The sequence below is a fragment of the Ailuropoda melanoleuca genome, chromosome 3 (genome assembly GCF_002007445.2).
Source record: "Ailuropoda melanoleuca isolate Jingjing chromosome 3, ASM200744v2, whole genome shotgun sequence".
NCBI classification, from domain to species: Eukaryota; Metazoa; Chordata; class Mammalia; order Carnivora; family Ursidae; genus Ailuropoda; species Ailuropoda melanoleuca.
The window spans coordinates 126,490,006-126,505,938 of NC_048220.1; the positions used below are offsets into that span (position 1 = coordinate 126,490,006).

The window sequence follows — 15,933 nt, forward strand, 5'->3', positions numbered from 1 at the left end:
AATAATGTTTTGATAAACATGCTTATACCCAAATCTCTCTTTCAAATGCCTAATTTCTTAAGAAACTTTCCTAGAATTTGACTTAACTTAGTCAAACACTGTAAACCATTTTAAGGCTTTGATGCTTCCTGACAAATTACTTTCAACAAAATTTTATGCATTTTACTCTCATTATAATATTCCTCTTTTATACCAAGAACTATGCCCATCCTGTTATCCCTTAATAGCACTGAACACTATCCTAGTTTTTTTTTTTCAGAGTTTAAGCTTTCATTGTCAACTATAAAGCCATGTAACCTTCAACCTTAATTAAAAGGTTTATAACTTTAAATATAGAATCTGCATTTTCTTATTTTCCATTGAAACTAAAACTATTCTTTTGAATATTTTTAAAAAATTTTTAAGTAGTCTCTACACCCAACGTGGGGCTCAAACTCACAACCTGAGATCAAGACTTGTGTGCTCCACTAACTGAGCCAGCCAGGCACCCCAACACTGTGTTCTTATTTTTGTACTTCATGTGGAATTTTAACCACTCTCGTATCTTGAATAAGATCTATCTCACATCTGGAATATACTGATAAAACTCAATATTCTGTCAGTCCTGACAATTCCTTAAATTCCAGACTTGAATGTCCAAATGCCTATGGGTTATCTCCACTTGGATACTGAATACGGCATGTTCCAAATCAAAACCTTGTTTCCCTACTCCCACATACAACCTGAATTTCTCCAATGCCTCTAATTGCAAATGGCAGCTCTAATCTGATGTTCAAGCCAAAGTTTGGATTCATTCCTACCTCTTCCATTTCCATTAATTTCATCCCAATGAGAACATTCTCTTATTTGGATTACTTTAATCGCCATTTTCTCTGTCTCCTTTCTTGCCTTGTAAAGTCCATTTTTCATATGCCAGTCACAGTTACCCATTTAAGTTATGCCAGGATTCTCCTCTGCCACAAACCCTCATGTGACTTCAATGTTACAAAGCTTAAAACTCTTTATTATGGCTTGTAAGACTCTAGAAGTCTGCTGCCTCTCAAACCTCACCATCGGTAACTACCCCCTTGTTCACTCAGCCATAGATATACTTATGTCCTTTCTATGACTTGAAGGCTTCTAGCATGAACATGCTTTCCTCTCCCACCCGTTCCATGCTAAGTGTTTGCATTTTGTTAGTCCCTTTCTCAGAACACTTCCCACTGAAATCCTCATAACTCACTCCTAAGTCCCTTCTGCTTTCTGCTCAAATATCACCATAATCGACACTCCCCACTTTGACCATATTATCGAAAGTAAAAGTAGCTCCCCCAACACACGTAATTTATCCTCTCTATCCATTAAACTTACTTTATTTTTCTTAGATTTTATTTTTAGAATAGTTTTAGATTCACAGAAAAATTAAGAACACAACATAATGTTCCAATACATGCTTTACCCTAGTTTCATTTATTACTAACATATGATATTAGTATAATACATTTTTACAATTAATGAATCTATTTTAATATATTGTTATTAACTGAAGTCCATAGTCTATCTGGATTTCCTTTGTTTGTATCTAATAATTTTTCTGTTTCAGAATTCCATCCAGGATCTCACATTTCATTAAGTAGTCATGTCTTCTTAGGCTTCTCTTGGCAATGACAGTTTCTCAGACTTCTCTTTCTTTTAATGACCTAGATAGTTCTGGGGAGCACTGGCCAGATATTTTGTTGGGTGCCCCTCTATTGGAATCTGTCTGATGTTCTGCTCTGATTAGCCTGTGTTTGGCTTGGAGGAGACCATTTTCATGATACCATATCAAAGATATTAATATCTGCTTGATTTAATATTGTTGATATTGACTTTGATCACCTGAGACAGTATATTTCAGGTTTCTAAACTACAAAAAAATTAATAATAATAATAATAATAAATAAAAAATACTTGTTTCTTCCAATTTTTATGCTATACTCCTTGGAAAGAAGTTACTATGTGCTTCACACACATATGAAGTAGGAATACAGGCTCTCCCTGCTTGAGGGCAGTTTTTATATAAATTATTTGGAATTCATACTTAAGGGAGATTTGTCTTCTCTTCCTCAATGATGTATTGATTGAATCATTTATTTATATCAATCTGAATTAGTGAATATTTATATTACCCATGCAATCATAATGCAATACTTTAGTTTCTTGCTCAAATTAATCCAGTTTTGGCCATTGAGAGTTTTTTTGTTTTGTGAGCCTTTGACACATCCTGTCAATGTAATGTGTGTGTTTGTGTGTTTGTTAAGTACTCCTTTACTTTCTGGCCTTGCAAGATGCTCCTGACTCATCTTGTATGTCACCTGCCCTAGTCTTAAAATCAGCTATTTCCTCCAAGGATCCCTGGTTCCTTTAATTGGAAAACTATGTTAGAAACAAGATCTGGGTGCTAGGTGAATTTATTGGTACTGGGTAGCATTGCTGTTAGGCCATTTCAGCTGATAGAACAAAAAATATATATGTGTACATATTAACTTGTATATATGTACCTATCTATAATTATTTCAATATGTAGCCATCTATAAGTATATCAAAGTATATGAGTTTTCATTAATGCCTCCAACTCCAATCCATCACCACAAGAATTGTACTGTTCTCCTCCCTTTGCTTATCTGTAAATTCCTGTAATAACAGTAAGAAACCTGACTCCCAATAGCTGTCATCTATTTACTTAATTGTTCAGTTTCAGTATCCATGTACAGCAGTACGAGAATTGTTAACCTATTTCTTCGGGAGACACACCTTTATTAACTAGAAGGCGGTGCATGTGTGCAATCCCTTTCCATTTAGTCTTAGAGACTCCACTCGCTTCCAGGGTCATTTAAGTCAACACATTCTCTTCCCCCTTCCCTTCAGTGAAGTTGTTTCAAACATTTGTAATAAGTCAGATTCTCTTATCACAGTCTGCATTCCTTCTTGGAGCTGCATTCCTCCAGCCCCCAACTCCAAAGTGATTTCTTCTTATTTGTGTACATTATGGTTCACTCTGTGTTGTGAAGATGTGTGGGTTTTGACAAATGCATAATATCACACAGAATTCACTGCTCAAAAGTTCCTCTTGGTTCATCAATTTATCCCTATACCCCTACTTACCCCCAACCCAAACCACTGGCAACCACTGATCTTTTTACTGTCTTTATAGCTTTGCTTATTCCAAAATATCATATACGTAGTTTGAATCCGTCTGTATATAGCCTTTTCAAGGCTGGATTCTCTCACTTAACACTATTTATTTAAGTTTCCTTTTTTTTTTTTTTTTGGTGATACATGATAGCTCATTTCATTTTATCTCTGATAATATTCTATTAAGTGAATATACCATTATTTATCCATTCACCTATGTCTTGTGCCACTTTCAACCTATCTGTAACCAATATCGTAAACTGACCAGGCCCTATGACTCTTATGATTAAGACACGCCCTCAGCAATAACCATCTGGAAACTTTAGGGGGAAAAAAAAGGTTTAGTACTCGCAGCTCCTTGAATGTGCAAGACGCACCTGGGGCACAAATGAGGTCCTGGGGAGGAGGCAAAGGTGGATGGCGAGAAAGAAAGTGCGGGGGGGTGCTGAAGTTCTGCATTTATTATAGTTGATGATGAGAGCCCAGGGTTTCTCAGGTTCACCATTTATTCGTGAGTTTAAAAATTAAGGTCAGGAATTTAACACTAGTGAAGAGAAAAACAAGCAGCCTAAATAATCAGTTATCTAAATCAAACACCATCTCTAAAACAAAGAATCCTCAGAGGAGGGTGAGGGGGAATCCTGTTCTTTATCTAGTTATGTGACTGGCAAGTGTTTATTTGAGATAATGACAGTTGCAGTGCATAGTCACACAATTTCGTTACAAAAGAAAAAAAGAAGAAAGAGAGAGAGAATGAAAGGAAATCCAACTTTTGGGCTGACACTACAACTTACTAATTTCCACCCTCCCACCCCCTCTGGTTTTTGGAGACTATGAATAAAATTTTTATAAGCATTAATGTGAGTTTTTGTATGGACATTATTTTTCAGTCAATTAGTGATATACCTACTATGTTTTGCTTTGTAAAAGACTTCCAAACAGTCGTTCAGTGTGCCTGTATCACGGTGCATTCCCACTAGCAATGAAAGAGTGTTTCCACATCCACATCAGTTTTTGAATTAAAACCATTTTGAGTTAAACTGCGTGTAAGATACAAATTTGTATCTACATTCATTTAAAAAATTTTGCATGTGGATGTCCAGCTGTGCCAGCAAAATTTGTTGAAAAAGTTACCTTTTCTCCATTGAATTGCCTTTGCCCTGTTATCAAATATTAGTTCACTAAGTTTTTGTGAATCGAATTCTGTACTCTCTATTCTACTCAGTCCATGTAGTGTCTATTCTTTTGCAAAACCATGCTGTCCTGATCAATGTAAATTTACAGTAAGTCTTAGAAATTATCGGCCAGTTTGTTTGTTGTCGATGATGATTTATCTTCTGCTACCATTTCCACAAGGTAAGGTACTTTGTTGAATTCACTGCTGTGTCCTCAGTGCCTAGAACAGTCTTTGCAAATGGCGTGGTTTTTATCAATTTGTTTAGACAACGAATGGATACATGTCCACAATTCATTTGTACTTCTTTTTAAATACTTACCTAAGTCCACTATTTTGTCACTAGCTTTGAAGAATATTTCTTACATATCAGAGTTATTCACTTATTCTCCATAAAGTTCGTTGTCTTTTTTTCCTCCTTTTGTCAGGTATTTAAGAAATTCACCTGATTGTGAGAGGTGCTGAGATTCTAGTGCTCTTAAGACTATACTCTGCTAGCTTAATTGCTCCTATGCTAGCTTAATTGCTCTTTCTCATTTAAAGCCCTCTCTGCATCTGACCTCTTACATCTTCATAGACTCTTTATTGTGCTTTGTGAGGTGTTTTGTTTTGTTTTGTTTGTGTTTTTACCCTCAGGGGACATTGTTACTGCATGTGCTTGTGTGATAGGATGGTGTGCATTCCCACAGGCTTTGTTATAGCCCAATTTCATGCTGTATATTATGTCATTTTCCCACACCAATTTTAAAATTTTTTAATCAGTTTCTAGCATTTAAGAACACATTGACTAAAAATGTTACTATTTGTTTATGATACTATCAAATCCTACGTGCCCCCCTACACCACTAATACATTAGCCAACATTCTTAAGCCCTGAACATGGACAGCTCTCACTTAACTGTTAATTTTTCCATCTCTGACACTAACTAAAATGATGTACTTGTAAGGCATATCTCCAAATTAATATACAAAATAGTACCCCCCCAAACTGTCTCCTTTCCTCCCTGGTCCTATTATATTACAGGGGGCGGAAATATGGAATAGATATAATAGTATCAGGGCAAACTCCTAAGGGGGTATCTTCATAGAAAAAGATTATACAAAAGTTTTGATCCTTTTGATCCCCATTCAGGGGACCAATACTGAGAAAAACTTGCCTGTCTATTTCTTTTTCACTGAAAGTCGATGGATTTTTTTTATAAATCATCGAGAATCATCAATCATTATTTATTTTCCTAATCTAGCTTCACTATCCGTATAGATTGTGATTATTTTTCTCAGATTCTGGAAATAGGTTGTTTATGTCTCTTTATATTGTATAATTCTATATATTTTGTATATGTCTTTACATTCTATTATGTACCATGTTATTATTGTTCTTTTGATAGGACACTGGCAAAACCTGATTCAAGAGCTTCTCTTCTGATACCAGTCTATCCTGCCAATTTTCTAATGACCTAAAACCAAATACTAAAAGCTGAGAGTTTACTTATGCTAACTATTCAGAACTCCTTATACAAAGGTGGCAGCTCATATTTCTTCCATCAATTTCTGATTCTCTTAAGATCATTGTATAACATTTATTGAGGTAAGGGTAAATCCCAAATTGCAATGTGACCATAACTGAATATGAGGTTGCTGAAAAAAATCCATTAATGATTTTAGAGACCTTAAATATATATTGAATAAACATAACAAACTAATAATCAATTATATATTCACATGTATGCACACATATATTTATATAATTATGAATCATGAATTACTATGAAAAATAAATATGTTAAAACATATATCCCTAAATAGTTCCTTGATTATGTACAACTCGTAATTTTAATGTCTATTCAAATTTATAGAATTTATTCTTTATATATGTGTCATTTACCTAACTGAGCTTTCAGACTTGTCTCTCCAACTGATACTAAAAAAACCCCATAGTATGTTGGAATGATCACTAGCCAAGGAATCAAACAATATGAATATCACTTTTGCCCAAGCCATAAAATAATTGGGTAATCAAAACAGCTTTCTTCATCTCTCCAATCCTCATATATCTTATCTGGAAAAAGATTCAAATTATATGACCGTATCCACATTTTTTTTTNAGACAGCCAGTGAGAGAGGGAACACAAGCAGGGGGAGTGGGAGAGGAAGAAGCAGGCTCACAGCAGAGGAGCCCGACGTGGGGCTCGATCCCATAACGCCGGGATCACGCCCTGAGCCAAAGGCAGACGCTTAACCGCTGTGCCACCCAGGCGCCCCATCAATCCTCATATATCTTATCTGGAAAAAGATTCAAATTATATGACCATATCCACATTTTTTTTAAAAGATAGATAAGTTAATGTATGTGGAAGTACTCTGTTGATTACAAACAGTATAATACAATTAATCACATACACTTGTGTTATATGTACATTTCATCTGAGAAACTGCCTGAAAAACAAGAATGAAATTTTTAAAATAGTTTATCTGAGTTTACACTATAGGGATAAGAAATAATGATATAATTTAAGTTTAGATGTGGATTTTATATGCTGAACATCCTACTTAATTATAATAATGCACATTTTTTGATTCACAAATAGCCAACAGCCATTTTTCTCAAGTGCAATTGAAATATAATTATGGGAACAAGGGAATAATAATAAAACAATTTTCAGTTTTTAAAGTTAACAAGATTCAAGTGACTTCCCTGATTACAAAATCAAAGTTAAAGCAAATTTAAAATATTGTACTTTATAATGCATCTGATGGTATTTATTTATCAACAAAAATATGATTAAAATGCAGAACAGTTAAGGCTGATAGAGATAATTAAGCATAGAAAATTTAGTAATCAGCTTGTTGCTATTGAATGAATAAAGGATGGGAAGAACTTTTAATAAACCCCATGAGATAAGAGCTTGTTAACTTTAAAACAAAATGCAATAAAAAATGTTTATAATGTGTACTTTTGTCTAAGAGCAGAGGAATGTATGGGTGTTAAATTGGCCACAGGAAGAGTATACTATTTCCTAAATGTGAAAGAATTATGCCAAGAATTATGAGGAAAATAAAGAATACATTTAGTGAAAAGGATTTAAGTTCAAACAGTCTATAATTTATACCAACCCTGTACTGAAGTTCATACTTAATCCCACGTTACGCACATTTTTATGCATATTACTCTTATTTCACTGGAAATAAGGATTGCAGTTCATTTGCTAGGAAAAAACCCACTAGAGTTCTTTCAAAGGCACGTTTCCTCCCAGTTCAGCTCTTTCCATATCTCTATTAGCTTGTTTACGCAATGGACTATTAAGTCAATCTCATTTGTGATCTCAGACTCAAGTTGAGGATTATCTATTTAAGCATGAGTCAATTAATTTTATAAATACATATTAAGTACCTACTGTATATCAATAATTCTTTTATGCAGAACACAGTGATTTACAAAATATCCTACCACCATACAAGTTACACTATAACTAAACAGCCAATAAGCATACGATCCACTAAAAGAAAGATATCATTAAAATCATGGTAAACAATATGTAGTAAATAAATGGATGGTATGAAAGAAATCAATAGAAACCAAAATAGGATAAGCTATTTTTGAAAAAGTTGTTATAGAAGACTCTTCAAGAAAGCAGAATATGATAGACTGAAAATAATGAAATGGAAATGGCTCTGGATGAACCAAATAAGATCATTCCAGCTCAGATTGTGAATAAAGACCCTGAATCGGGCAAGCACTTAAAGCACATGAAGGAGGCCCCAGGTGGGCACATATGGAGGAACATTACTTAGCAGCAGTGTAATTAATATCAGGAGCATTGACATCAGTCCAGCAGAATTCAGATCCTGGATGCCTTCCACCTTCCCCACAAGTGCCTACCCCCTTATGACACTAACAAGTTACTTTAACAAGCAAAGCCTCAGTTTACTCCTTTGTCTAATGTTTTCATACCTTCCTTGTAGCATTTCTGTGATGGGAGTTAAAGAAACAATGCTTGAAAAAAGACTCAGAATAGTGTCTAGAACACAGAATGTAAGATTGAATAAATGTTGGTTGCCAACCATACAGATGGAGCAGTGGAGCCCATGGCAATGGCGTACCTGGATTTAATTCTCAATTCTTCTGTCTCTACTTACAAAAACTTGGGCAAGTCATTTAACCTCCCTGTGCCTCAGTTTCCTTATCATAATATGAGGGATTATAGAAGAACCAACCCATTTTAAAGAGTTGTCATAAATATATAAATTAAATTAAATTAGATTAATAGGACAGTGAACCATTTTGCTTCCTATGATTAATATGGCAGAAATGTTATTAGTAGCAGCAGAATAAAAGTGACCAGAAATAAGCAAAAAACTTGATTCTTCATTTTTCTAATAGATCAACTTTTCCCTGCTATAAGCAACACTCCCCAAAATAGTACAATAATCTTCTCCGTTCACAAACTAATAATCTAAAAGTTATATTTTAGTTGTCTTTTTTTGGCGCCTTCCATAATTAATACATGAGAAGGTGCTATCTACTTTTCTTGATACGTCAATATGTGGATTATATTCAGCTCTTAGGTCCTAAGACCTAAGAAGTGGAACCTGAGGCAAGGATTTGTATGCAAGTGATTGGTTAATAAACTGCTTCCCGGTCAGGAAGTGAGAGGGAGCATGGGAAAGCAGTACAGAAAGAAGAATTAAAACAGAGTGTGATTTTGAAGTTCCAGCCTCAGCATAATTCTGTAGGGGAACGATGGGATGTAAATAAAGTGTGAATTTCCATACTTCTGCACCTGTTAGACAATGGCTGAGGGATTTCATGGGAGATGACTGTAAACTTGTAGGCACTTTAGGCCCCCTGTGCATGTGAACAAAGTGGTTCCAGTAGCCAAGGGAAGTCCTCCAAAGAGAGTTGCAGGTGCAGGTCATTAGAGGCAAAAGCATGCAGAAATTGTAGTGCACATAGAGTGTGTGCCTGTGTGTGTGCATATTAAAGAATGAAAGAGAACCTGAATACAGTATCAGTGTCCACCTCGAACCACTTCTCTATATGCCATTGCCATCTCTTTCTTGACTAGAGAGATAGACTTTAACTGATCTTGCTCCTTAACCATATTTCTTGCCTACCCTACAACTATTTTCCACTCTGAAGTCAAGCTGATCTTTTCTAAACATTTTGTGTTAAAATCTTCGAACTGATTTCCATTGCACTGAAAATGAATGCTATTTTTTTTTTTTTACTTCAGCTCATTAAGACCTCCAGCATACTGGCCTCTGCCTAAGTCTCTGGCTCCATCTAATACAACTGGATTTTTCTGCTTAAAGGCTTATATTCCACCCAAAATGGGCATCAGAGTTAGAACAGACCACAGGAAAGGAAGAAGACTCTCCAATTTTGCTTGCAGGAGTGGTCAGTAAGAATGATGGTCAAAAGAGATCTCCCAGGGGGTAAAAAGCAGGTGACCAGTGCAGTCAGCTTAGGAATTTGTTGTATTTTATCAAAGTGAGACATCAGCTCTTCTTGAGATTCTCTGTCTGCTCATTTCCCACCACACCATCACTGTTCAACAAAATGCAGGGCATGTTCTGAGCCAGTGGCTACTACAGGGCACTTTGCGATTGCACTTTTCCCAAGCACTTTTTGACACTGTAGTTTTCTGGTATTTATTTCAGAGTTTTACATCTGTTGTGATTAAATTTACCAATTTCCTGTAGTTTACAGGATTATGAATAGCCACATAAAGTCAGTACCATCACCTGAGATTTCAGAGTCAAAAAGTAATGTGATTTTGATTTCTCTCATTTCAGAGTGTGTGGATTTGTGACCATACACATGTACTTTGTTAAGTAAGATGCTTTTTAAATAACAGGTATGGAAATTAGAGCACATATGTGCTGGACAGAGTCAATAGCAAGCATCCATACTATTATCTGGCAATCACCATTCCCTACCTGATATATATACATATACATATGATATATTTGATGTATATATGTGTGTGTACAGACACACACACACACATATGGTTATATAGAAGCAACCATGGTTGATGATGATGATGATGACATTAACATGCTGAAAATTTCTATGATAGCACTATACTAACCTCTTTACATATATTATCTTTTGTAAAGCCTACCATTTAAGGCTGTGTGTCTACAAATTAGTTCCAATACTTACTAACTGTACATTTGTCAAATTACTTAAATTCTTCACAGCTCAGTTTTCTTGTAGATACATGCTGTTGTATAAATAAAGTCCTTGTGATACAAATAACTATTACTTTGTATTGATTAAAGTTCAAAATAAAATAAGTAACAATACCTTGTGAGTCAGATACTAATTATCCTCCTTTCATAAGTAGTTGAGACCGAGTAAACATCTCCAGAGCTCACAGATAATAAGGGATAAGGCCAAGCTAGAGGCATGTGTTTGATTTGCATGCCTTGATAACAACAACTGACTCCAAAGATGTATGGTCTAGTGTTAAGCATCTGGACTAAGACAGGTAAATTAGAGTCCATTCCCAGAATTTTTCAGACTCAAATTAGAAAATACTATCAGTTGTTTTCTGGATTGGAAGATGTTAAATCTGAACTTTATATATTCCTCTATCCCATCAGGTTGAGGAGGCTTAGTTGAAAGCAAGAGAGGAGAGAGGAGTGAGCGAGAGAGAACAGTACTAAGTACCCAAGCCCCTAATTCTTGTTTTCATGAGCAGAAAAGGCCCAGTTGCTTCTTTGCTCCTTTCATTCCTTTCTTTCCACACATAATTTGATTTGATAATCCAATGAATTATTCTTTTGCCTATACTAGTTTGATGGGTCTCAACTGCTTACCCAAATCACTACCAGCAGCATCATTATTATAATTTCACGTCTTCTGAATGAAATGTGTCACAAATAAAACCAATTTGCTAATAAATAAAACTAATTCTGAAATACCAAACACACTATCATTTTTTTCACTTCAAGAAGAATCAACTTACTCTCTCGACCGAGAGACATTGTTGCAGAATTCCAGATCAAATTACCCCATAGCTGAGACCCCATATCTAATTTTACCATACCAATTTTGTGTGCTAGTTTTTCCTATTATTTTAGGAAATAAATATGTGTTGTTATTTTTAATTATCAGGTAATATGTTTCTATTTAGAGCATGCTTTCTTCAGGCTGNTGCTCTCTTCAGGCTGTAATAAATTTGAGCAATTAATTCAACTGCTTGTTAGAAAAAATACAGTTATAGTTATATTATAATTATATTATATTGTAATTATATCATTTTATAAAGGATCAACATAGTATGATGCTAGGTATTGCAAGACACAATCCAAAGTACATTTGGTATAATTTAATTTGCCTTGAGGGAACATCTTATCATGCTACAGAAGAACAAGGAAGAGCAAGAAGAGGAAGAGGGGGAGAAGAAACAGATTGTAAAAGTTGATATATTGTGCACAGAAAAGTGTTATTTAAAATATATAAGCTCATATATATTAATAAATACACTAGTTTTATTGGTCTTAAAGACTTTAGGAACACTCGATATAATCTTTGGTATATTGTAGGGCTTAATTTTTTTCAAATACTTAGCATTTTAAATTACAAATGTGTTCTTATTCATATGCTGCAATACAGTGATATTAAAGTCAGCCTTTAATTTCCTGTTTATTTGTGCTACATGTCTCCTAACTTAGCCATGTGATATGTGAGGTTTTAATGATAGTTCACTGATGTAACATGGAAAAATAATGTATATATAATATATTATTTATAAATTTTGACAACATTTATAAATGTTTTATAGTTTACAGGTTATGTGAAAATGAAACACAACCTAATAAACCATTTTTCTCCCTCTGCTCCTCAGGGGCATCAGACAGTATATTGAATTTGATATCCTGCTGAAGCTGCTTATAATGAGGACTTACCACTGCCTATCACTATTCATCTGGACCTATATGTTTCATACAGTTGATGCTATCCCACTACAAGAAAAAGCTAATAGTGATTTACCAAGCAAAAGGGTAGTGGATCCGACAAAAGATGATGGTAAATTGTTACATCGCACCAAGCGTGGCTGGATGTGGAATCAGTTCTTCTTGCTGGAAGAGTACACAGGTACAGATACACAATATGTTGGCAAGGTAAGAATTTTTATACGATAAATTTAGAAACTGAAAGTGATAGCAAGTCAGTTATTTTCATAGCAACTTCCTGTGCCAATTGTTTAAAATAATGAGTATTTAAAAATATTTGACTAATTATGATGTGCAGAAGGCATAATATTGCAAATGTCTGCAGTAGGGTAGAATGGGGAATGTGATTTATTCATGTAGCTAAATGCAGGTCAGTATCCATAGCAAGCCTCAAAATAAAATGTCATCTGTGGACTTGATTCATTATCAATCAACTACATATGACTTAATTTTATCTGCGTGCATCTAGAAGATTTTAAAAACTTACTTCGAAATTTAACATCATGTATAAATAATAACTTAGTGTGCTATGTGAGGTAAAAAAGTACAGTAATGTATCAAAAATTATATTGGTCTCTACTAATAAACAATTTATCATAATTTGAATAGTATGCTGTGCATGAGAATAAGTACAAATATTTCTGTCTAGATGGTCTGTTTCTTAATATCAGTCAAACTGAATTACTTCCTGCCTGTAAGCCAGACCAAACAATTCTAGGAGAAGGAGAAAGAACACAGAAGTAGAACGAAGGCAGTACCTTTAGGATGGTTAAAGCCATCCTAGCAGCAGCAGCAACAGGTGCTCATTAGCAGTCTGGAACAAACGGCAACAGAGAATATGTAACTCTCCATTCTAGATTCATAACCTTTGTCTTCCAGTTTCTTCTCTGTCTCAAAATAGATGACACCATCTTTCCAATGTCCAGAATTTTCTATTATCTATCTTCCCCATACCAATCTCATTCATACCATTCTATGTACAGGACAATTTCTTTGTTCACTGCATTGTCCCAGATACGTGCCTAATGCTGAGATATTTTCAAATTCTATGAATAAAACTAAATAAACAATGATGAATACTAACACTGCCCATAAATCATATATACTGTTTTCTTGATTCTTTGCACATGATACTAGAAGTGACTGTGATGGTCTGAGTATTTTTTGACTTACTTGAAACACAAGGCAGATAGGATAAAATAGGCCAAAAATAAAAATAGAAAAAGTACCTGATATCACAAAAGTCATGCCTCTTGCTTTTAAACCAGAAATACATTTATTCTGTGAAACTGCCAAAATCTTGATCTAATTTTTCATTTTGTGTGTGTGACAGTGTATTTTTTCAAATGTAGCTTCTTTTATTGGAAGCCTATTATTTCCTCTTCTTTAGATATCTCTCTCCCCTGGTTCCATAGGTCATACTCATTTTGCCCCATATAGTTCACTTGCTGATTCCTTTTTCCCTCTTATTTCTCCTCAGGTTAGTCATAGGGCATCCCCCTGCATCCCTCATTTAACATCACTTTCCACACTACAGTTAATAACTAACATCGGGATATTTCAAGTTCAACTGACAAGTGTTTGTGTCTAAGGACTTGAAATTGCCTTATGATTCTTTTTCTAAGGCAGTGTATAAAGGGCACATCCAGTTCAGGAGGTCTCACATAGAAGGTTTCGTCCTTGGAGATTCACAGGTGCAGAAGAATAGCCACAGATAAAGAGAGATACTCAATCGCAAGGCGATCAAGTCTCTACTACAAGCATTTATTTTAAGCTGTAAACAAAAATGCTTCCTTCTAAAAATTGAGTGTGCACTGATTAACAGACCATTATTAGGCTGACATTTAAAAAATATACACTAAGCTTCAGATCTTTCTGTACCATCCTGCTTACTTTTAATTAGTTCAATAATCTCAAAAATAGTTACTAAATGTGTGCATAGTTTTATTTAATTAGTCTTCATAAAATATCTTATCACTTGTCTTTGGAAAATAACCTTTTTTTTAACCCATGGACAAGTTAAAGTGTTCGATTTTTGTACCTATTTATCCTTGACAACCAGATTATGAACCAAAAGTGCAAACCCATTATAATAATCAGAAAGATAATCAAACCAAAACTGTGTCAACTATTTTCATATTGTACTTGGAAAGCAACATGTATGTGAAAGAGAAATTTCAACAAAATAAAACACACGTATTACTTTCTTGGGGAAAAAAAAGATTTCTCTGTTTTGTGATAGGGCCTTGTCTTAGATGTGCCATGTACCATATATTTAGTTCACTCTTAAAGTGGGCTTCCAGGGGCGCCTGGGTGGCACAGTGGTTAAGCGTTTGCCTTTGGCTCAGGGCGTGATCCCGGCGTTATGGGATCGAGCCCCACATCAGGCTCTTCTGCTACGAGCCTGCTTCTTCCTCTCTCATTCCCCCTGCTTGTGTCCCCTCTCTCGCTGGCTGTCTCTATCTCTGTCAAATAAATAAATAAAATCTTAAAAAAAAAAATAAAGTGGGCTTCCAACTACTTCTTAGTATTCATTAAGTTCTTAAGGGTCTATGAATTCTCCTAACCTGTTCTAGCTATTGAACTCATTAAACACTTGCATATGCAGAGACTAACTAGGCCTTCACACCTCGACTTGGTCAAACATGAGTTTTCGTGAGGACTTAACTTTTTGAATGCCAGATTGTTTTCTTTTTGGCCACACTGTTCTGTTTGCCTAGTCTTCTAGGATCCACTGCATTGGCGAACTTCATGTGATGTGAAGACCTACCATATTTACCATGCACCATGATTCAAAGAGAATAGGTAGCTTCTAATGTAAAGAGATTTTCATATTTTTTCTTAGTTCTACAGAAGGTTGGTATTGCAGACAATGTTAAGACCTCTTTTAATTTATAGGTGATATAAAATTGTATAAAGTTGGAAGGATATGTAAGCCTTGCATGTAAAATTCAGGGTTTGATTCTGAATTTAAAGGAAAAAGTTTCAAACAAATAATAAAGTAGTAGCAGCAAAATTTAATAAAATATACTTGTGCATGCACTTAAACATGAAACTTACAAGGGTCAGTTCTGATTGTGCCATTCAGTAATGGTGCAGAACTTACAAGTTAATTAAACTTTCCAAATTGCAAATTCTTTTTAGGTTAAATTGTCACTAAGATTTCTTTAACTGCAAAATTCTGATGTATTCTAGGATTGTGGATGCAACTGCATTTGAGGGCAAGAAGAGCTAGTAAAAATTTAATGAAATTTGCATGTGGATAAATCTAAGGAAGTGGGATTGCATATGGCATATGAAACAAGCATGCAAACACATACACACACACACACACACACACACACACACACACGAGACTAGCTTAATAAGATGAAGTTAGAACACTACTGTAAAAGGCCCAGAATTCCCTGCTGAGTTGTTTTTACATACAGTATGGAAAATGAGTCCTGTTGAAAGCTTTTGTACTAATTCATTATCGATGGATCACAAGTGTGGGATGCTCACTTTGCTTTCATTGTCAAGATGGACTGCAGGAGGAACAAAATGAATTATGATGATATTTTTATAAGAAAAACCGGAGTATATTTCTGTATGTCATTTCAGACTTTTGTAATACAGGACAGAAAAGTGAAGAATGC

At 34.9% G+C, this 15,933-nt stretch overlaps 1 protein-coding gene across 1 annotated transcript in view; it reads left to right on the forward strand.

The window, feature by feature from the left end:
* CDH9 (cadherin 9) overlaps positions 1-15,933 on the forward strand; it is a 115,313-nt gene that overhangs the window by 29,457 nt on the left and 69,923 nt on the right. Inside the window, exon 2 of the mRNA XM_002917048.2 lies at positions 12,187-12,463. Within this exon, the coding sequence (XP_002917094.1) occupies positions 12,236-12,463 (228 nt within the window). The 5' untranslated portion in view covers positions 12,187-12,235. The remainder of the gene's footprint in view (positions 1-12,186; positions 12,464-15,933) is intronic.